We start from the raw sequence: 22,862 nt of genomic DNA on the forward strand, positions 1-22,862 counted from the left end.
CATACAGACACACAATAAAGATGTATCCAATTCGACTGATGAAACCAGCTTTACCCACTTGTTATATCTATACATGCTACATAAAAACACCATAAATCCTTTTTCTTTGATGATTTAACTTATTATAGGGTCAAACAGGAAAGTGCACAAGGAAATAACACAAGAATAGATTAGTAAGAATGAAGGCACCACATCTCAGGTTTGTAAATATCATTTATTTAAGTATAGAATTTAGTGTTTTCATTCCACATTCCAACCCACTTGTAAGATCTGATGTCAATTTTTACAGCACTATCCTTACAGGACAGCAATTTCAATTCAGACAGACAAATACTGTTAAACCAGCATTAATGAGACAAAGGTTTGTTGTTGTTTTTTTCATTACCTTAAATGTAGTTGTCAGTCAAGCATCTGCCTTTGAAAGCCTTGAATGAATTAAAGTTTAAATCGTGTTTGATGAAGTGCTATTCTTCTGTTTTTCTCAATATGAACGGAAATTCGATGGTATTCAGGAGCAAGCTGTACTTGCAACTTGCCGGTTCGAATCTACAGTATTTTATTTCCTTGTTAATATAAAGTGAAACCGAAAACTCTGTGACGTGCAACGTAGTCTGATCGCGATTACCACCGAAATCACATTTAAAGTGTTCAGCCAATGTGTTCCTGCAGTGAATTTCCTTTTGTTATTCGTGCAAAAATATATATAGCCTCAATATATCAGCGTGGTGTACATTTACAAGGGAAACAATACAAGGGACATACATAATCTGATAGGAGAACCTCTTAGCAAATCTAAGAATGCTAAACTAGGATTTGAATAAGAAAAATCGAAAGTACAGAAAAGTAGGGTATGAAAATAGTGTTATCTAAATCATTATTCAACAATTAATGGGGACGTCGAGCGTCCGTCCATCTCCCTTTTCCCGCTCAGAGGGAAAAACAAACGTTCAGGTCAACGAAATGATGAATCCTGGCGTTACACTTCACATGGTTATTCCAGGAGATTATTTTACAGAGGATAAATGACAAAACTTTACAGATTACATGAGGTATTGCACAGATTATTAAAAAAGCAACGAAAAGGCAACAAAAATATACAGCGATCTGAAACAAACGAACAAACAAACAAACAAACACGGAATTTGAGTAAAATTTGGGAAAGTTTCTGAATTTAGTATCACTGAATCTATTAGGTGGGTTTAGTGTCAAGTGGATTAATCTTCCCATTCATCATCATCCTCAAAGTCTTCGTCTTCGTCATCATCCTCATCTTCATCTGAAGCCCAAACAGATGACATAACTCATTACTGTCAAACCCACTTGCATTGCACAAGGAAGTCAATTGGTCATGCAAATATTTTGTGGGGTAAGATTAAGAGATTAAAATGAGAGGAAACAATAATAAATTGTGAAAGTGATGCTCTGTCATTTGTACAAAAGCTGAGAAAACTGCCCAATGAGAATTTCCAAGAAGTAGGGATGTAACAATATCATAATCTCACTGTACGGTAATACCTCGGTATAAAGTCCACAGTAAGGTATTTATTGATATATTTTAAATGCCAAATGATGACTTGGAAACGTGCCATAAGCATCCTCTTTTCTTCATCCTCTAATCATAACTGTTGCTTAGAGGTATGAGTTACAGTATGACATGGGTCAAATGACCTAAAAATCCCTTTTATAAAATAAAAGAATCGCACCAGATGGTCCTTGACAAAGGTAACACATCGATTATTTTTTTCGAACATTCTGTATTCGTTTCATACAGTCATGTGACCACGATAATATTGAGACAGTTTGGTTATTGCGATATTGATAATATTGTTATTAACTCTCCTGCTTTTCAGCAAACCTCACACCGTGCTCTCTCCATCAGCTCTTTTCTCTAGAAGACGGCAACTGATTTAAAGCCGTTTCTAGTGGCCGGCGGTGACCAATCCTGCGAGAGCGTGAAGCAGAGGCACTTACCTGAGGAGTGGATGGCTTTGCTCCTCTTTTGCATGACCTCCATCAGAGCTCCAACAATCCCCGCTGACTGTGCAGGGGTGGGTGGTCCTGAGTCATTATCTGATACCTGCGCATCCAAAAATAAATGCTGATGCATTAGTCATATCAAATGAACATATTAGGGACGAATGTACAAATGCAACAAATTAATGGACGGAAAAGAAGCTTGTGTATAAGAATGGTTGGGAATGGGTTTTCCACGTCTGAGGAAAAAAGGTCCAGCGTGTCATTTTTTGGAGGATCTTTTGACAAAAATGCAATATAATATAGATAACTATGTGTTCAGAGGTGTATAAAGACCTTACACAATGAAGTGTTATGTTTTTATTACCTTCGAATGAGCTATTTCTATCTACATACACCGCGGGTCCCCTTGCATGGAATTGGTCATGTTGTTTCTACAGTAGCCCTAAACGGACAAACTGCTCTACAGAGCACGTTTCATAAATACCCTTTCTCCTTTAGCAAAAAAGCGCAAATGTGACGACATCTTAGTCCTGCGTCAGCAACCGTAGTGCTTCAAAAGGCAGGGGTGGAGTGAGTCGTTGGTTGCTAGATGCGGTCACATTTTTGTGTAGTACTGGGGCCCTACAGGGTATCGTTTTGTCTCCTTTCCTCTTTAGTCTGTACACATCTGACTTTCAACGAAACTCTGACACATGTTTTCTTCAGAAATATTCAGATGATTCAGCTGTTGTGGGATGCATCAGGGAAGGAAACGAGGAGGAATATAGGAGTACAATTAAGGACTTTGTGGAATGGTGCAACAGTAACCATCTGAGACTGAATATCTCCAAGACTAAGGAAATGGTCATTGATTTTAGGAAGCGGATGCCCAGACGAGATCCAGTCTCTATTTTGGAAACGGTAGTGGACCTGGTTTCCAACTACAAGTACCTGGGAGTACAGCACGCAGTAAGTGAAACTAAGTCATATGTCTGTGTTTTGTTGGCAATCGGAGCGTACGTGCATAATGTACACAACACAAACTTATAGTGAATCAATAGTTATGCAGGGATAATGTACTGCGATGTATTGTGTGCTTGTGATTTAGTTCCTCCCCGCACACCCCCAGGAGGTTGTATTTTTCCGGAAATAATCGAACAGCTGTATCTATCTTTTAGAAATGTGATTAAACTAAATACTTTTCGAAGATACGAAGTATGCAATACTCAAGATTAATATGAGATTGGCAGAAACTGCGCATGTTATGGCAGCTTGAAGCTCCTCACCGTTTTGAGCTGGATGCCCTGTCGGATCTGGTCAAGCAGCGCGTCTCGTCCCATGGACGACACTGGCCTGTTGTTTTGCTCCACCTTCTTTAGCTGTGTGCCTCCCCTGATCTGATCCAGCAGAGCCGACTTGCCGCCCATGGGTGAGGGCACTGGTTCACTGTGGCCTCCATCCATGTCAGGGGGTGGTGGAGGTCCAGGTGGTGGTGGTGGTGGAGGTGGCGGAGGAGCGCCTCCTCCAGAGGGAGGTGGTGGGGGAGGTGGCATGGAGGCGGGAGAGGGTGGAGGGGGAGGAGGGTGGCCTCTGCTGGGTGGCGGTGGTGGAGGTGCTCCCATGCTCGGGCGGGATGGAGGAGGTGGAGGAGGGGCTGTTGTGGGTGCCCTTGAGGGTGGAGGCGGTGGTGGAGCTCCTCGTCCCCGGACCGGGGGTGGTGGAGGTGGGGGCCCAGAAGTGTGAGGAGGGGGTGGAGGAGGTGGGCCACCTCGGGAGGGTGGAGGCGGAGGTGCTGTCAGTAAAGAAAAATAGAGGTTTTAACGCAAAAGCCAGAAACAAACTCTTATTAGCAAAGCTTGGACATTACACCCAAATATAATTGTCATTGAAAACCTATATGTGATTCTTTCTTCTGTGGGGCACAGAAGAAGATATTTTAAGAAATGTAACCGTGGTTTTGTGTCCATTGAATTGGAAGTCAATGGGGGTCAGTGTTGTTCGGTTACCAACATTTTTCAAAATAATTTATTTTGTGTTTCTGCAGAAGAAAGTCATACAGGTTTGAAAAGGCATGAGGATGAGTAGTTGAAAGAATTTTTATTTTTGGGTGAACAATCAACTTTTAAGAGCCCATGAAATCAAAACTGGAGTTTTGTCAGCCGATTTGTTTGGCATGAATTTTGACTGAATTAACAGATTTTCTCGATTATCTTTATCTGTAGCTCATGGCCATGGGTTCCATTCCCAGAAAATGTTTAGGGATAAAAGCATCAATTATATGCAAGTAAATTTCATGGCATCTTTAAAGTTCTAGTGGTGAAGATAGTTTAGCACAACAAAACCAATCGCATCAACATTATGAACAGTATGACTTCCTCAGACCAAAAATCTTTTGATTAGAGTGGTCAAATATTTGTCATGTTTATTTAGTTGTATAAAACCAATAACATTGAAGAAATTCCCCGTGAACCCTCATGAATACGAGTCAGACAATTCACACTTTTACATTTAAAGTCGGCATGAAACTGAAGTAGCGACTGTTTTTTCTTCCGTATCCGAGTGAAACAACTTCTGAAATGAGAACAAATGTAGGGCGGGACTTGATTTCGTTCACCGAGTACTGAATGGATCGTTAAAAGTTGGGTGTTGCCAACAAAATGGAGTCAGATTTGTTATACCAGTCTGCAATCTGTCAGTCACTGCAGCCCCGCCCTCTCGCCAATCCTCGTGACCATAAGTGAAGAGAGTTCGTTTCGGTGGGGGGACGAGGTTAACGTTTTTGTTCAAAGATTACAAGTGCAAATGAATAAAAAATAATAATAATGTGCACGTATAAAGCATTTATAATGAATACTGCTACACTGTGTAAATCAATTTGAATTGGCATTCTTAATTGCATGCCGACTTTAAAGAATTCACATGTTGTAATAAGGTCATGCACACTCTGGTCTAATATAAAAAGCTAGATTAAATACATCAGACATTCGGCATCTCTCAAGCAATTCAAACACCCCACAACAAACTTCTAATTCATGCAAATCTAAATCCAGGTTCACTCAGAAACACACATTCACACATTCTACCTACCACACCAACTTGGAGGCTCTGAGGACAAACCACATATACAAATCAAATGAAACAATGCTTTCATCTTAAAGCTTCTTTTAGTTAGAGTTATATGTCACTGATATATACTTTCTTACATAAGAATGTTCTTATGTACTTGTGTGTATTCTTAACTACTTTCTCTTATCCAAGTGTAGCGTGTACACTAATACAAGCTATTCACAGGTCTATTCTCATATATATTGTGCAACTTTCCTCTTGTTTTAAGGGCTAGTTCATCTAAAAAGGAAAATTCTGTCATCATTTACTCACCCTCTCGTCATTTCAACCTGTATAACTTCCGAACGGCACTACCCATTTACTTCTATTGTATGAACACAAAACCAAGTCAATGGTTACCGCCGTTGTTCCATTACCAACATTCTTCAAAATATCTTTTTTTGTGTTCTGCAGAAGAACGACAGTCACACAGGTTTGAAATGACAAGAAGGTAAATGAAGACAGAATTTTCATTTTTGGGTGAACTATCCCTTTAAGAGATCTGTCTCGATGTCTGGCTCAACCAATCACATGAATTTAGAGTGGCACTTCATGATAAAGTACTAAACTACATAGACTACAATAAACTACAAACACGCACAGAGCAGAATGCTACAGAAGTGTCTGAGAAACCAATTTGTAAACTTTTGTTATTATTTTTCTATTATTACTTTTAGTCATTTGATTTGTTGCGGCCGAAATGAGACACTTCCCCTTTAAATACGAGTTTAAAACGATCACCTGATGTTCTACCTTTGTTGATATAGGACAACCTTTTGGACAGTTTGGTAGAACCTTTGGTAGACATTTGATCATGAAAGGCCACCGGATTACAGGTGTTCAGATTAGACGGTGCATGACAGATCAGTCTCACCTTGTCTCCTCAGTTCATTCTTGACTGCCTCGACACCTCCTTTCTTCTCGATGAAGTCATAGATGACCTTAGACGTCTCCTTGTCTTTGAGCTGTGCCTCTGAGATGCCACACATGTCGAACAGGTTCTTCAGCTCGGGGTCCAAGTTATTCAACTGCAATCATACAAATCCAAAAAAATGAGACGTTCCTAAAAATCACAAATGATACACATTTAACTTCTTATTTCCCAAACTTCCAAAATTTAGATTGTGTCTGCTATAAAGTAATGGTGGAGGAATTTTAATGCAATATTGCCATGCATGCCCTGCATCACATAATACCAGTTATATTCCACTGTTGTCAAACTCTGTGCAATACTGCCATCTTGTGGCGTAACTGTTAACTGTCAATACAGAAGGTTTTGGTAAAACAATTCATTATGTCATGCATAACAATCCCAACATGGTGCATAATGCAACACTTGAAATGCAGAGAGCTTCTTCGGAGCATTTGCATATTTTTTTCCATAGACATAAGAGCAACACAATGACAGTTTATTGTTCCTGGCAAACAGTAGCCTGTCTCATCCTGGAATTTCCAATCGGCATCATTAAAATCGATTAAATTTAAATTGCACAGTTGGCAGGAATAAATTTCTCTGACAAATGCTTTGGCATGAAACAATTCACCTATTATACGCAGAGTAAATGTAAGGATAGTGGAATACTGTGTAAAACTGCAGAATCTGGACCGTGGGCGAGAGGCTACGTGAACACAAGGCTATTCAAGCATTTCATCATGCCATGTCCACACAGGTCAGCATTGTTTTCCTATGAGAGATTCTTCAACATGCATGTGAGTGTGTATGAGACACCGAGTGTGTGACAGAGTGAGTTATTGTTGTGTACTTACATCGAAGCCCGTGTTGGGATCCCAACCTACATGACCGATGTGCCTGTGAAGTGTTGCAGTAAATACATGAGAGGTCCATTCAGAAACATAAACAAGCAATAACACGTAAAAGATGTCACACAGGGAGGGATACAATTAAACTTCTTAGAAAAAGAATTGAAGCACCTTTAGACAAACTAAATTATTTTTTCTGTAGTTTTTTGCTTAGCAATAGTATTGAATAATTAAAATATTAATACATTTAATATATATATATATATATATAAATAATATTAGACATTAAAAACACAGGCCTAAATATTATTAGAAATGGTTATAAAAATATTTTTTGGATTTTAATAAAATAATTTGGAAATTTGCTTTAGTAGTAAACTGAAATAAGTTTAAGTAGAAGTTATTATAGTTTTGTTTTTAGTTTCAAAAATATTTTAAGTTAGCATCTATTTTTTGATTTTTAAGTTAATTTTAGTTCTAAATTAAAATGTTTGAAATTTTGTTATATGCTTTTGTCATTTTAATATTTATTTTTTTGTTGCTATATTTTATTTAGTTTTTGTCAATTATTATAATTTTAAATGTAAATGTTGCCTCTAAAATTATTTGAAAGACTTATTTCAGTCAATTTCTGACCAATATTTTATTTGATTTTAACAAGCAGAAATGTTTTTGAAGTTTTAATTTTAGTAACCTAAAATAATAAAGTTGAGGCACTGCAATTATTGTATGGAAAAAGGAAAAAAATTAAATAAAAAAAAATCTAACTTATAAAAAGCAATATTAAAAACAGGAAAATAAACAAAACAATTCAAAAGCACACAATAAAACTGGTAATAATTAAACTAAAATAAACATGAAAACATAAAAATAAACGGTAATTCAAAACACTTAAATATTTAAAATGAAAAAAACTGAAGTACACTAAAATAACTCCGTGTTTGAAACTACTGTATATGGATTTCAGAGAAATTCCTCCCACAAACAATATCTTGCCAATAAATAATTGTACATTTAGAAAATCTACAAAAATGTCAATCACTTATCATGATTTGAAGTTTTTCGATACTTTGCTATAAACCAAATAGTAGATTATCATGCTAACACTGTCAATCTCATAGATGAATTTGCAAAGAATGCATATACTGTATATTTTGAAAGCAATCCAAGTCACAGTAAATAAATTTGTAATGAACATATTACACGCTACAGTACTTTATTTTATAAAGACAGAAAAAGGCACCCAACCATAAAGAACGATTCATGAAACATCTATTAAAGCAAGTGTGTTAAGGCTAAAATACACTACAAGAGATTGGCTCAGATTTTCAGTCTGGACTTGTTGCAGAAAGTCTGTGCCAGTCTGCAGATTTGATCAGTTAGTGCGTTTCTATCTGAAACTTTCAAAAAGTCTGCAAGTGTGTGATGTCTAGTTTTAAAATAATCTGTTCAGATTTTAAAAGTCTTGTAGTGTATTCCAGCCATTAGTCGCTTATGTAATGCTGATGTCACTTCCTGTCAACACAGGAAGCCCTTATATTGCGTGAAGTAGTTACTCACTGGAAATTGCTTGGTGTCCCAATGTCAGCCTTTGTCAGTTTCTTCCTCTTGCCTTTGACCTTCTTTTCCTTCTTGTTAAGGCCACTGTGCACCATGTTGTTTATGTGGGAATTGTTGTGGAAGCGCATGTTGTTTATCTCCGGATTCTTGATGTCCACCGTCGCCATCGGCAGAGTCGGTCCTGGGCACATGACAACAGTTATCAGCTACAGCTTGAGAAAGCCAAACCTGTCGTACACATTTCCCAGCGGGACAGAGTTCACGCTGGCTGAGCTCGGAGAGTTTGTGTTGCCAACAACAGCTGATTCTCTCCATGCGTAACCACTGAGGGGGCGTCTCACAAAAGTTGTTCTTTACAGTCCACAATGAATGAATTTCTGGGAGATTTTGTGTGACGCTCATTGGCTGGTGTGGTTGAAGTCATATTATACAATGGGGTGCAATAGTCAAGTGTCTCCATGTGCATTTTCTAATAAAGTACACCACCATTCAAATGTTTTGGGTCACTTATTTATTTCCACATATTAGAACTATAAACCGATGAAAACAATGGAATAACACAAATCTTACAGTGTTATTACGTGACTATAAAAAATACAACGTTGTTACACTTTATCATCTTTTGAACTGTAGTAAACATATTCAAATACATATTTATGAATTTCACAAGTCCTCCCTTTTCTCAAAATTATTCAGCCACCCATTAGACTTCCACTGTAAGTGAATTACTGTTCTTTTCCTGGTATTAAACCCGTTTTTAACCCAGTGAGTTGCATTTTAGAAGCACAAGACAACTATGGTTGTTACACCTTAACAATGAGAGTTGTTATATGTATAACCCATTGTTGAAGGTTTCAACAACATTTCATGTCATTTATTTTATTTGAACAAACATGACCGCATTAAATACATACAGAAGTGACCAACACAGCCACAAGCAAAATACTCTGTGAATCATTACACATTCACTGTCATAATGATTCTCATCACAGAAAAACGTTGAAACTAAAGCCGCTTTCATAGCGGGAATGCTGTAGGAACAAGAGGCTTTGTGTCAGAACTCTCCCAAAAACTGCAAGCATTAGCTAACAGTCACATTTAAGGCAGTTTAATCTGGACATAGTATACACTACCGGTCAAATGTTTAAGAAAAATAATTCATTCATTTTTTCCACATCTTAAACACAAAGTATGAAATAAAACGTATAGGAATGAAGTTATAACTAAAAAAAAAACAATTTAAAAACTTGTTATATTCGATCGTCTTCAGTCACCTTTTGCCTAGAATTTGCTGAAATGTTTAGTCATTTTATAAATCTGCTATATTATATTTTTGTTAAGCTTATATTTTTGAGTTCCCATCTATTCTGTGCTCTTTTAGCTGCTCTTTCGTCATTATTCTGTCCAATTCCACAGTCACACTAGACTTTAAGCATGCCAAATTCGTTGCTGCAAAAATGGGCGAGAGCGATTCCTCCATCTTTAGCATTTCTGTACCGAGAGGTCATTGATCTTCTATTGGTCTCACGCATTCACGTGACGCGAATTCGCAGGTCAGAGTTCACCAAACTTGAACTTTCCTGCGAAGCGAAATATCTTCGGAAAGGGCTTGCGTTTCCGGTCTTCCATGCGTATGAATGGAAGTCAATGGAGCAAAGGCAAGTGTGACCGGGCCGAAGTCATCCATTTCAAAACCTCATCATTCATGGAATAAAATGTTGGTTTTGTAATGAAAAAAAAACATTTATGTTTGCAAAATTATATTTTTGTCTACAAAACTAATTGGACACCTAAATTAGTCTAAATTAACAGTTCACCTAAAAATGAAGATTCTGTCATCATTTAGCCCCTCGTGCATCTTTCTAAATTTCTTTGTTCTGATGAACACAATAGAAGATATTTTGAGGAATGTAAGACAAGTTCTGGGGCACCACTGACTACATTTACATTTACATTTAGTCATTTAGCAGAGGCTTTTATCCAAAGCGACTTACAGAGAGTTCAGGGAGCAATAAGCGATATGTCATAAAGGAGTAATAATACAATAGGTGCTAATACAAAGTTACTAGTTTCAACAAAAGCCAGAACAATACCTTGGTGGTATAGAAGAACTTCTCTACTATTGTAATTTTTCCTACTATGGTAGTCAATGGTGGCCAGAACTGTTTGGTTACAAACCTTCTTCCAAATATCTTTCTTTGTGTTCATCAGAAATTTATGCAGATTTGGAACAACTCGAGGGTAAGTAAATGAAGATAGAATTTATATCTTTGGGTGAACTGTCCCTTTAAGCAAACACCTTCTGATCAATAGCTTTTTAACATTACACAACTTTTGACCGGTTGTATATAGTTATAAAATAAAAAACGTGTCCATCCTCCAAAATATCCAATAGTCGATGACAAAAACTAGATTTTCTTTTTTCCACGTCTAATCACATGGCGCAAACTACAAACCAAAACGGACAGCACCGACAGAATTGTGACAACCTACAAAACACTTTACTGACCCAAAACCCAAGCAAGAAGCCACACATCACATATACAAATAACTGCTCCACACTATATATTCCTGACAAGAAACGTCTCATGTCGGTGTTTTAAAAAGCTTTATTCATATTCAACGTCCCAGTTTCAAGCACACGCACCTTCAACTACAATCGCAAAGACTCGCAGATCTCTCTCTTCTCCACCTGCCAAACCTCCTCAAAGCACGTCTCCCCAAACGCTCACCTTGACCGAAGGCCCAGACCTTCCTGTGACCTCTAACATCTCTCCATACATAACCCCGAGCTCCTCCTGAACGAACATCCTTTGCGTAGACGGAACTTCTGCCGTTATGACATTTCGACAGCGTATTAATACAAGGGCAAGGTAAAGACGCTTCGAGTCCATCTCCTGACAACACCAAGCATTGCAGGGGCAACAAGCTACCATCTGGCTTCGACATGCTCTCCAAAACGTCCTCAGATGGGGCAGACAGGAAGGTCGTGCAAAACATCATGTTCGGTGTCCAAGCATTAAGGCGTGAAACCGGAGGACAGCTAGCTAACCCAACACGTGAGGTCAAACAAGCCACGTAACCTAGCGAGTCCCCTGAGGCTCTTTATAAACCTATTGAAAACGTCTTTTGATATGCTGGCAGTGGCAGCTCAGCAAACCAATCTAGTCAAATAGTCTAAATCCTAAAACAAAATTACGCAGAACAGAATATTACATAAATCAGTGATGTCACCGCTAATCCTGTTTAATCTCTGAAATTCACTGTAAGCATTACAACAAGTCTACAGGCATATAAAACACTGTTATTTATAACAAGTGTGTGCTTCTCTTGTCTTTATTGAATTGATGTTTGTGGAGTTTTGATTTACTTCGCCACACCACTAGACTGAAAGTGTCTTTATATTAACCGTGATAAATAAAAGCACTGAGCATGCTTAGTTGGATATCCACTGCCAGTGTAGTTACACAATGGGGAAGTGGACAGGAAGGAGATGTGCTAGGAAAGATTACGTCTGATTTTTTTCAGGTGGATAACACCTTATACAACATGTTCTTTTGTTTAAAAAAACACTAAGACGCATCACTTAAAGGGACAGTCCACCCAAAAATGACAATTCTGTCAAGAATTACTCTCACCCACCCCCCCAAGTCCCCCCCAAGTTGTTGATATTTGGAAAGATATTTGGAAGAATGCTACTCCACTCTAATCTAGTGGGAAAAATGACAATGGTTGTTAAAAGTTCCCCAGAACGGTTTACTGTCCTACATTCTTAAAAATATCTCATTTTGTGTTCAACAGAACAAAGAAATACAATAATATGGTCGTCGATGATGTAATTCTCCAACTATCTTTCTTTGTGTTCAACCGAACAAAAAAAACGTATGCAGGTTTGGAACAACTTGAGGGTGAGTAATTCGTGACCGAATTTTCATTTTTGGGCGGAGTATTCCTTTAAAGGCCCCAAAATTCTCTCAAAATCACCCTTATGCCGTCCCAGATGTAAATGACTGGCTTTCTTCTTAATTTAATCCAAAAACAAAAATAACAGCACCAAAATCTAATACGACATGTCAATTTGTTCTCTTATGTTGTGTTTGAGTTGTTCGGATTACTTGTATGATGGATGGTTGTGTTTTTTGAAGGCTCAAAAATGTAGTACCTTTATATGGACATAATATATTCATTTCTATAAAAAAAAACCTTTGTGTTAAGTTGAAGTAATATACATCTGGGAAGACATGAGGGTGAGTGAATTAAGAAAATGTTATTTTTCGGGTGAACTATTCAATTCATTTTGATTCAATATTAGTCTTCATTATTCATAACGGTTGTTAGGCAGGGTCACAATATGGTTGTAACAACAGCTATGAATTTGTAATATGAACAGATTGCAAAAAGGAAAAAAACTAAAACAAATGACTTGCCTCCAGGGCGGCCATAACAAACATAGGGCAAATATGTCGACTTGTCACCAAACTTTTTCATGTTCAAGTAATTGGTTTGAATTCATTTTGATAGTTTTTTTTTAAATTACATAACTGTGTTGGTTTCTGACTGAAAGTGTTTGTAAAACTGTCTACTAACCCTTTCATGCATGACGTATGACAACCTCAGTGAGGATTTTCCCCTGTTCTGAAGACGGCACTAGTGTCCTATCTAGTGGTTGATGTGCAAACCCATGCGTACGCGTGAAAACGAATAGCTGAATGAATAGAAATAAATTGAAAAGAAATTTTGAATAGATGCCCACTGGAGTAACCTATATGCATGAAATGTTTAAAATCCACTTGTCTCCTATAAACGCTGAACTGATCAAAGCATTACCTTTTATGTCTTAATGGTAAATTGTTGATGTTAAAAACCCTTTTCCAATCCAAGGATGAACTTAATATGCAGAAATATTTACAAAGAGGCATTTCTTAGGTCCTCAAAACAGTGCTTGAGTACACATGTGAGATAAACCTTACATTTGTGTCTTTTCAAGCAAATATGTTGTATTTGAGACCAAAACAAATTGTTTTCATTTTAAAAATGAATATATAAAATGCATAAGGCCGTTTTAAAATTAAGAATGAATAATTGAAATTAAAAAAGTAAATCTTAATAACATAATTCATCACACACACAGAAATGCCTCTCTACGGCTTGACTTTTGTTCACTTTTGTTTTGCTTGCAAGGTCCGCTTAATCTCTGTGGGCAGTATCCTTAATGGTAAGTTTGGTCAAATTTTCAGTAAATCTTTCAGTCCGCCCTGTGTCTACAGGAAACACATCAACACGAGAGGAAATCGCACTTTGACTGTGCTTTTGAAGAAAACCAGAAGGCATCTTCACTGTAACTGGTACCACACATGCCCTGCCACTATTTCACATAGTAAGCATCATAATTGACCAAACTACAGTGACAATTTTAATAAAAAGTCACGCCAACACCACAGACACGATGAGATCTTTAAACTAAGTGTCTCTGTGATGTGTTTAAAAGGGAGAGGACCGTGACACATCGGTCACATGAAATGATCCATGTGGCATACATATGGCCTCACATTGCACACATTACCCCAGGCATCTATAAAGGAGCCCAACGCTGCTCTCATGTAGGTCACGTGTGATGCACGCGTATATGCAAACACATTCACATTTCACGTGCCTTCACGCTTGACAACGCTCAAGCAACGCATGCAATTTTTCTTGGAAGGCGGGACTTTCTTCCCATTCATAGTAACACAAGGGATGTCTTGTCTTGTTAATATCTGTAGTCTCAAATATCTCGATTTCTCTCAAAAAGAGTGGTTAAAACAACAACAAACAAAGAATTATTAGCACTGACGTCTTGAAAATAAAGTTAATGAGTGAATACAAGTACCAGCAAACATACCGTTCAGTGGGTCACGCCTTTTCTCTGCAAAAACAAAATTAACATTGTTAAAATGTGGAGGCCAAATTAAATGACTAGTGAGGTCAGTAACGGGGCGGAAGAGAGCCAGCAGGAAGTCACCCAGAGGAAAGGGAAAGATTTTATTATGTTAGTTATGGAAAGATTAAGGTGAACGATAGTAAACAGAGAGGCCCTGAGCTTCAGCACCCATTCGTAAATGACGGGAACCGCAAACTAAATTAAAGGCATAGTTCACACGAAAATGACAAGCTTCATGTTGTTTCAAACCTGTGTGACACTTTTTATCTGCGGAACACAAAAGGCGAGGTTTGGCACAATGTTCACACTGCTGTTTTCCATACAATGAAAGTGGATGGGGACTGGAGCTGTCATGCTTTATTCTGGACAAACAAGGAGCATAAAAATAGTTTATACGAGTTGTGTGCTATATTGGGAGTGTTTCTAAACCCATCCAATAGATTTGTGTAGCGAGAAGACTGAAATGTAAGTTACACACTGAAAATCTTGCTTGTCAGCTGTAGTCACCATTCACTTTCATTGCAAGGATATGAGCAGGTTGTGCATTTTCCTTTTGTGCTGCACAGAACAAAGAAACTCATTCAGGTGTACATGAGGTTGAACAATTCTCTTATTGGTGTCATTACATCTTGTTGGCACGGGCAATAAAGCACCCCTGTGTGACTCCTTCACCTATTTAGAGAACCTGGAACCAATTAATTTCCATTTGGCGCTACTAGTAGCTCGAAACTAACACGCTCCTACTTTAATACAAATAAATATGATTTCTTTATAGATCAATCAATAGTTGATTCACTACTAAACATGCTTGCTTTTCATTCAATCAAATGAAAAGTAAGAGAGCAGACACAAACAAGATGTTCAAAGGACCAGGGCCTCTTTAGAAACGAGTTAGTCTAAACTTCAAAGCAGAGCGTGCAAAACAGAACAGGAAGTACTGGAACCCCGCCAGGAAATGAAGAGAGAGACTGCTGCGTTTACAAGTGGGCTGCGAGGAGAAAAGGCCCACTATGAAGGTTTTACGACACACCCTACTGAGTGAACACTAGGACACTCGCTACGACTACACCACTACAACAGATGACAACTATACACCAAGAGGTACAGAAGGAAGGTTGGACAGAGAGGTTTGCAAATGTAGACGCGGCAAGAGAAAACGGGTTAACAACAAATTATAAATGAGCTTGTTATGTAAGATTTAGATATGAAAGAGTCGATTTCTATAAAATAATGTCCCTTATATAATAATAAAATACAAAGCATGTTGATTAGGGACAGTTCACATAAAAGTAAAAAAATATTCCAAACCTGTCTGATGTTCATTCCATATTTTAAATTGGTCAAAATGTATTATAAATGTGAACAGACATTTTTATGTTATTTAATGCCAACAGACTTTTAAGTAGTGCTTATTTAAACAGCTTGAATTTTAATTACATTTAATACATATAGTTTTAAACTTAAGTTCTTATTTGTTCTCTATTGCCTGGAGTACATAGGTAACTTACTTGAAAATTGTGGGTTTTTTTAGGTGAACTGCCCTTTTAAAAGAAAAGCACATTTACCAGTTTTCCTCTGTCGCCTGTTGAGCAGTTCGTTCAGTGCACTCCGAAATCGCTTGGCTTCCTCTTCACTGGCAAAGTTGAGTCCCATCTGACAAGACTAAAGAGAGAAACACACCGTATGATTGACAAAGCCAGAACATACCCTCGCTAAAGCTAAAAGCAGTTTTACAAGAATAACAGCACACATTAAACCAAACATTTGACTGTTTGCATTCTTGCGAATTGTCAATAACGTGAAATGCAAAGAAAAAAAACTCACGTCTCCTGCAAAGGTAATGAAGTATGGCCTCGAGTTATTAGTCGCGAAATTATTGTAGAGCTCCTGCTCAAACTTTGTTTTCCCATCCTGCAAAAACGAGAGAAAGAAGATACTTAACAGAAGTTTATAGGCACTAGCAGAATACACAGCGTAACAAATTGTTGTTTCGCACGACCTTTTTATAATTCTTGTCCAATTCTGTGGTGCATACCATTCTTATTGTGGTAATACCAATGTTTCAAAAATCTCAAGGTGTGATTGAAAGATACTGGCCATTTACCTATCTTTTGCTGTTTTGTAATTTTATTAATTATCATTTTTGACTAGACAGTAAAAAAATAAATAAGAGAACCGGACTGGGACATGAAGCTGTATGGCCAATATAAGCCCCAGAGCTATTTGGTTGTGACTACTACTATAGATCACGTCCATGGCTATTTATCTGTTCATCCAAGACATGGGAGCTCACCTTGATTTCAAATACACGGATAAAATAAGACCTCTGAGGGTTATCTTTCACCAAGCACGCTACACCGCAGCACCTCTTGACCCAGGATGAACTTCTGTCTGCTCCGTACACCTGGACCACTGCTGAGCACATCGTCTGCAAAGACAAACAATCACAAAAGCGTGTCAAACCTATGATTTTTATAACCCGTTTATATTTTTAAAATAATGTAAGATACCGTAAGATGCGAGCAAAACAGATTTTTATTTACGCAAATGCATATTATGCAACCAAATAAATAAGGCAAACTTAAATGGATAGTTTACCCAAAAATACAGCATTTTGGTAACACTTTACAGTAAGGTGCTATATGTTAACAATTAGTTAGCTAACATGAACTAACAATGAACAATACTTATACAGCATTTATTCATATTAATTCATGTTAATTTCAGCATTTACTAATACATCAAACGTTGCCATTGTAGTTAATGCACCATGAACTAACATGAATAACTGTACTGACATTAACTAACATTAACAAGGAAGGATTAATAAATGCTGAAAAACAAATAGCACCTTATTGTAAAGTGTTACCAACATTTTATTCACCCTTACGTCATTCCAAACCTGTATTTGACTTGTTCGTCTGTGGAACACAAAAGAAGATATTTTGAGAAATGTCTCTGTGGTTTTCTGTCCATACATCGAATGCCAATGGGGGCCAATGTTGTTTGGTTACCAATATTCTTCAAAATATCTTCTTTTGTGTTCTGCAGAAGAACGTCATACAGGTTTGAAATGACAAGAGGGCGAGTTAACCATGAAAAATGTTATTTTTAGGTGAACTATCCCTTTAATATAACATCAACTTCTGACTTACTAGGGCTACTTTCTAAAATAATTGATGGAAAGATTAATGAAATGTGACTCTGAAAAATTCCTACCCACAACATTCAAACCTAAAATTTTCCAACAAAAATGAATAAAACAGACATGTTGTTTAAGGGCCAAGTTAAACACATTTCTTGCACCAAACATCGGCATATGTGCAAAATTCTTCTCATAACCGGCAAGGCTGAATTCTGTTAGGATCATGCGCAAACTATACACATTTAACAGAAATACACTAAAATCAGTGACTGAATCTGGCAGTATGGTGTTGGGAATACACTGGCCACTGCGCATATAAAACACTGCTGTAATTTTAACCGCAGCCACTGAGAGACGGACACAGGGAAGAGGCATTTTATTCCCTCTCTACAGGGACTCATTCACGCATGTGTCTGCGTTCCATACTCATGACCGAAAGAAGCACTGCGAACACCATTTTTCAGGACGTGGGTTACCAAAGGGAAAAATAGGCCTGCGTCTTGGCAATACTGTCATAGGGAGGCCAGCCAAGAGTTTAGAAGATGAAATATTTTCCATGGACAAGCAACACAGACACGTGCTTGCGCTGAGCGATTGTACGAAAACAAAAAACACTGTTTCCCCTCATCCTTCACAACAGCTTTTACATGAAATAGACACAGGATGTCTGATCAAATTATCAAAGGTTGTTATGATATTAGGGAAATAATGTACAGATTAATTTATTATTAAAAATCAAAGGTTACTTGTTGTAGGGCTGTTCAATTAATCTTTATGGATTTTCAATTTCAATTTTGGCTTCCAACAATTATGAAAACAAACCACTTAAGATAAAACAATAACAGCGCAGTAATGCTTTTTGCAAGGATTATATTATTCATTTGAATGTATGCATTCATACGTTATATTTTTTATGTAGATTTTTTATTCGTTATTAAGTTGAATCCAGTGTTAAATTGATTTATTATTAATTGATCTATTTATTGACTTAGTTTCAATGTGTCAATGTGTAATCGTGCTACATTGATCTCAACATTGGGCAAAATAATCGTGATTATAATTTCTAGTTTGTTGTGATGCACTTGATGATTATCGGAACAAATTATTTGTAGTGATGCACACAAGATTTCAATTCTGGGCCGAAAGAAAAATTTTAGGATGCACTTAGCTGAACACCTTAATCGACATTCCCAAAATAAACATTTTTTGGTACTATTGGATTAAATAGATTTATTAATTTAATACATTTAATAAATGTTATTTGCGAATCACGCTGAACTTGCTAAGCAAGGTTTGTTAGTATGTATTTATTAAATACGGGACAACAGGTAGCGCATCATTTCTTCTATTGAAATAATGCCATCGCTGTTTGACTAAAAGCTTGAATTGCCAAAACTGCCACTTTACAGATTAATTACATTAAACACTGTGTTGTCAAAGTTGACAAGCTCTCTTTATTGGTTAAATAATTGCAAAACCCAAAGGCAAACATGAAGGGTGACCAATAATCATTGTGTTTCAAGTAATCATTTATGAAAAATAGATACGAGGTTTCAGTACAGATAGTTTAAAAGCTTGTTGCTTTTATAAAACGGTTTTTCCATATGCGTAGCAAGACTTCATAGACTTCAAGTCAACAAAGTGATATTTAGGCTGTAATGCGGTCAGCAGTTATAGATCGGGGTATTTTATAACGGCTTAGAACCCGGCTCAACCAATCAGATTCAAGGACCAGAACTGACCATTTTATAACAAAAAATGCATTCAATGCAAAAATGCATAATTCTCAGGAAGTCTGCTTGAATTAATACAATTAAGAATGCTGGTTAGCAAATCAATTCCATCCTATCAGGGCATTAAATGCAAAATCAAAGACTTTTCTAGAAAAAGTGATTCCTCATGCTCAGAAATGCATACTCGGCATATTCACCGCCAAATGCACAACAACGTATTTAAGACGCATGCACCCTGTATTTAAAGTTCATCAAGTTCAAAGACAAGCCGGGTTTCCATCTCCTATCCTCACGCCTTACTAGCTTGCCTTGAACGCAACCAAACACTGCAATGATAAGTAAACCTATACATTTTGCTCGATCAGCCTGAATTTATCGCACACCATCACAGAACGGTGAGAAACCTGATGGACAGTTGCCAGGCTTTGCAGTGTTAACTGCATCCAAACGGCATTCCCATCTACAAGTGTCTGCCAAGAACATAAATATGCATGTAAGCCATGTTTCCCCAACATTCATAGAGATCAGTACGTTCATGTCAGTGTGTGTGGAAACCTGATCTTAGATCAGTACTGGCTCAGCAGTGCTATTCATTAAAGCTCAAATCTCCATGGAATGGAGGCAGATCAGTTCACTTCCTGTCCTCAAAGACTGCTGATCATGCAATCCCCCCGCACGTCTTTTTTTCTATCTTTTCCTTCTCTCTCTCTCTCTCTCCGTTGTGTGAATTGGACTCCATCCACCCCCTGCCTTCGGTTTTCGGTGCTGGTTCGGGACACAGTGATGAATGAACCCATGACTGCTGGATCTTGGATCCAAACAACGTGTCTCATATTTAGTCATTCCCTGTGAAAGCCCACTTTATGGCCTGGACTCTTGGCTGCCGTTCATGGACTGACACTGTTTGCGTACGGACAATCTTCTCTTCAACCTAGTCATGGACGGGCAACTTAAGTAGGTCTGATAGGAAACAAAGGCATTTTTGTGAATCACATGCAGATATCTGCATTACCTTCACAGGCAAGAAAATAAAACTATTTTGACATGTGTGACACTGAGACATAGAGGTACATACAGATTTGGTCTGTATCGGTTCTTCGCCTTATCAGATATGCAGTCCCAGATTTGAATATTTTTCTGGAATTCTGCAATCGTATCAGACTTCCTCTTCCTTTAGCCATCCAAACATATTTAAGGGCTAGTTCATCTAAAAATGAACATTTGTTCATCATGTACTCATTCCTCAAGTCATTCCAAACCTGTATGACCCATCTTCTGCAGAACACAAAAGAAGATATTTTGAAGAATGTCGGTAAACAAACAACATTGGCCACCTTTGACTTCCACTGTACAGACACAAAACCACGGAGACATTTTTTCAAAATATCTTCTCTTGCGTTCCAAATACGAATGAGACAGAATTTAAATTTTTTGGATGACAAGCCCTTACATCTTGATAAGAGTCAACTATTCATGCATTTCATGAGAACACAAGACAGGTCACCTGTCTGTGCTGCGACAGCAATTTTAGGAAAATAAGGAAACACTTGCAACAAATGCTTCCTTGTTAGTAATTTCCTGTCCGCTGCCCTACAAGAACAGGGTGAGATTGTCTCCAAACATGCCTGCGGGTTTCCTACTGTGAGATCGCCATAGATAACACGTAAAGAACAAATATACAATAGCTGGACAAAATAATATGTACAACAATTGTTATAAGGACTTTATGCAATCATTTTTATTTTATTGTCGTTTTCTTACAATTATGAGAATAGTGTGAAGCAGGTTCAGTGATGTTTTGATAGGCAAATGGTACAATATTGCACTAGAGACACCTAATTAAAAACCACATCACCATTACCTTTGGTGTTTACATTATTCTGTCCAACCCTATGTGGCAGAAATGTGTAACAACGTAAAGATGTGGTGTGGATGGATGAAGGGCTGAAAGTTGATACGTGCGTGCAGTTTGCAGCAACCATATAATGCATTTGCCTATTTATACAGCACGGTGTACCCTAAGATGCACGTGCAACATTTACTAGCCTTATAACTGATGCCTAAAACGCTGTCTGAAAAGACAGCTCACTTGAAGTCAAGACACAGCCTGTGTATTAACGTTACCTTACCCGAGCCAACGGCCTTACTGAGGCACGTCTTCTATCTTGAAATGATGCAATGCAGAGCTAACAATTCTTCATAAAAACAGCACTATGAGCTATGATATATCATGATATTCCCCATCTCACCTCGATAACACGCGTATCATACCCCTACAGACATTCCCGACGGGACGTTATAAACGCGTTAAGAGACAACCGTCTGTGCCAATAGTTAACTGTACACCCGACGACTGCGCATCGCATCACGCGCTATTTTAAAGGCTCGATCGTTTGCATGTGAACTTGCGTTTGAAGGACTACACATGAGCCGCAAGAGTAAACACAACTTACGATGCATTTCCTGCCCAGGTAGTTGAAGAGACATTCGTTCTCCTGCGGGGTCAGAAGCAGGGAGCCGACATTTGCCACCCTCCGCTGGGGCGGGTGGCCGCTCATGTTGACGAAACAGGAGGCGGATGAAAGCAAGCGTTTGTCTCGTGTTAAACAAGTTAATTTTATGTGAAATGTGTGCAATCACAGATCAACATGGCCTGCGCTCCGTGCATCCCGTAAGGAATTCCGCATACAAGTAGATCCGACGTAGTGTTTCTCCCAGCGCGCGAGCGGTGCAGATGCGAATCGTTAACTCCCGTGAATTACTTATTCTTTAACGCTTCCACTTTTAACCGACGGCATATTATAAACTTTCATTCCGAACTCCCGAAGCAATAACGATCCTTCAATCCAACATGGCAGCAGGACGGTAGAGTTATGGCAGACTTCAGGAGGGGGGAGGATGGATTTTGGTCGGTTTTATTGTCTGCTTTATTGCAACGAATAACGGCTTTTGCTAATTTTTGTTTGATAACATAATAACATTATAGTTACATTGACAAACTGTTTTAATTCTCTAAAAACAAGTGATTAAACTTAAAATTATGACACCATCAGAGCAAGCACCCCTTTATTTTTCAGAATGGAGTATCCCTGTTTTCCCGTGCCTCTTGCAGAATGCGGACGGGATGCGCACGGGATGGGGCGGGGCCTCTGGCAGGAAGGCGGAGCCCAGTTGCGTCACTGACAGAGGAGGATAACAAATTTGACTGATTTAATATTTTGAGATATGTGATTATTTATGCAGTTACAAAACATTTAAACTGCTGATTGTAATATTATGAATTCTGTTTGCTTAAATTCAAGGCGAGAGTAGCCTACTACACATGTGGGCAGACTGCAAAATAAATGTTTACAAAACGTTTTCTCATTAGCGTAACGCGGAGGAGCACTCCAAAAGCCATTATAACATTCCTTGCGTAATATAGACATTTTCGAGAAGTCGAAAAATTAAATTGGTCTCACCTACAACTAGACAAAAGTGTTTGGACACAAGAAGGACAATTATTTTTAAACCTTTTTCACTAAAAGACCAGTTATATTTTATTCATGGCCAATAGTGATCTAATCACACAAACTGCATACTTGTGTGACTGCTGTATGTCTTTTCTCATGAGATAATGATGGCCTCAGTATTCCATGTCAAATCAGCATATTCTACACTATTATTATAGAGAAAAAAATCT

The 22,862-nt window shown here is 37.9% G+C and overlaps 1 protein-coding gene across 2 annotated transcripts; it reads right to left on the minus strand.

Moving 5' to 3' along the window:
• Positions 1 to 195: 195 nt before the first annotated feature.
• On the minus strand, positions 196 to 22,066 carry wasla (WASP like actin nucleation promoting factor a). 2 transcript variants are annotated; one of them, XM_057329966.1, is made up of 11 exons: positions 21,634 to 22,066; positions 16,596 to 16,730; positions 16,127 to 16,213; positions 15,868 to 15,964; positions 14,264 to 14,287; positions 8,383 to 8,563; positions 6,829 to 6,871; positions 5,936 to 6,089; positions 3,243 to 3,748; positions 1,972 to 2,077; positions 196 to 1,276 (listed from the first exon to the last, which is right to left on the minus strand). In XM_057329966.1, exons 1-11 carry the CDS (start codon positions 21,736 to 21,738, stop codon positions 1,215 to 1,217), a joined length of 1,500 nt encoding a protein of 499 aa, XP_057185949.1. In that variant the 5' UTR covers positions 21,739 to 22,066; the 3' UTR covers positions 196 to 1,214. The 2 variants fall into 2 exon arrangements, with proteins under 2 accessions (XP_057185949.1, XP_057185950.1); XM_057329967.1 differs by lacking the exon at positions 14,264 to 14,287.
• Positions 22,067 to 22,862: the final 796 nt, after the last annotated feature.

This window comes from Triplophysa rosa, linkage group LG3 (genome assembly GCF_024868665.1).
Source record: "Triplophysa rosa linkage group LG3, Trosa_1v2, whole genome shotgun sequence".
Classification (NCBI taxonomy): Eukaryota; Metazoa; Chordata; class Actinopteri; order Cypriniformes; family Nemacheilidae; genus Triplophysa; species Triplophysa rosa.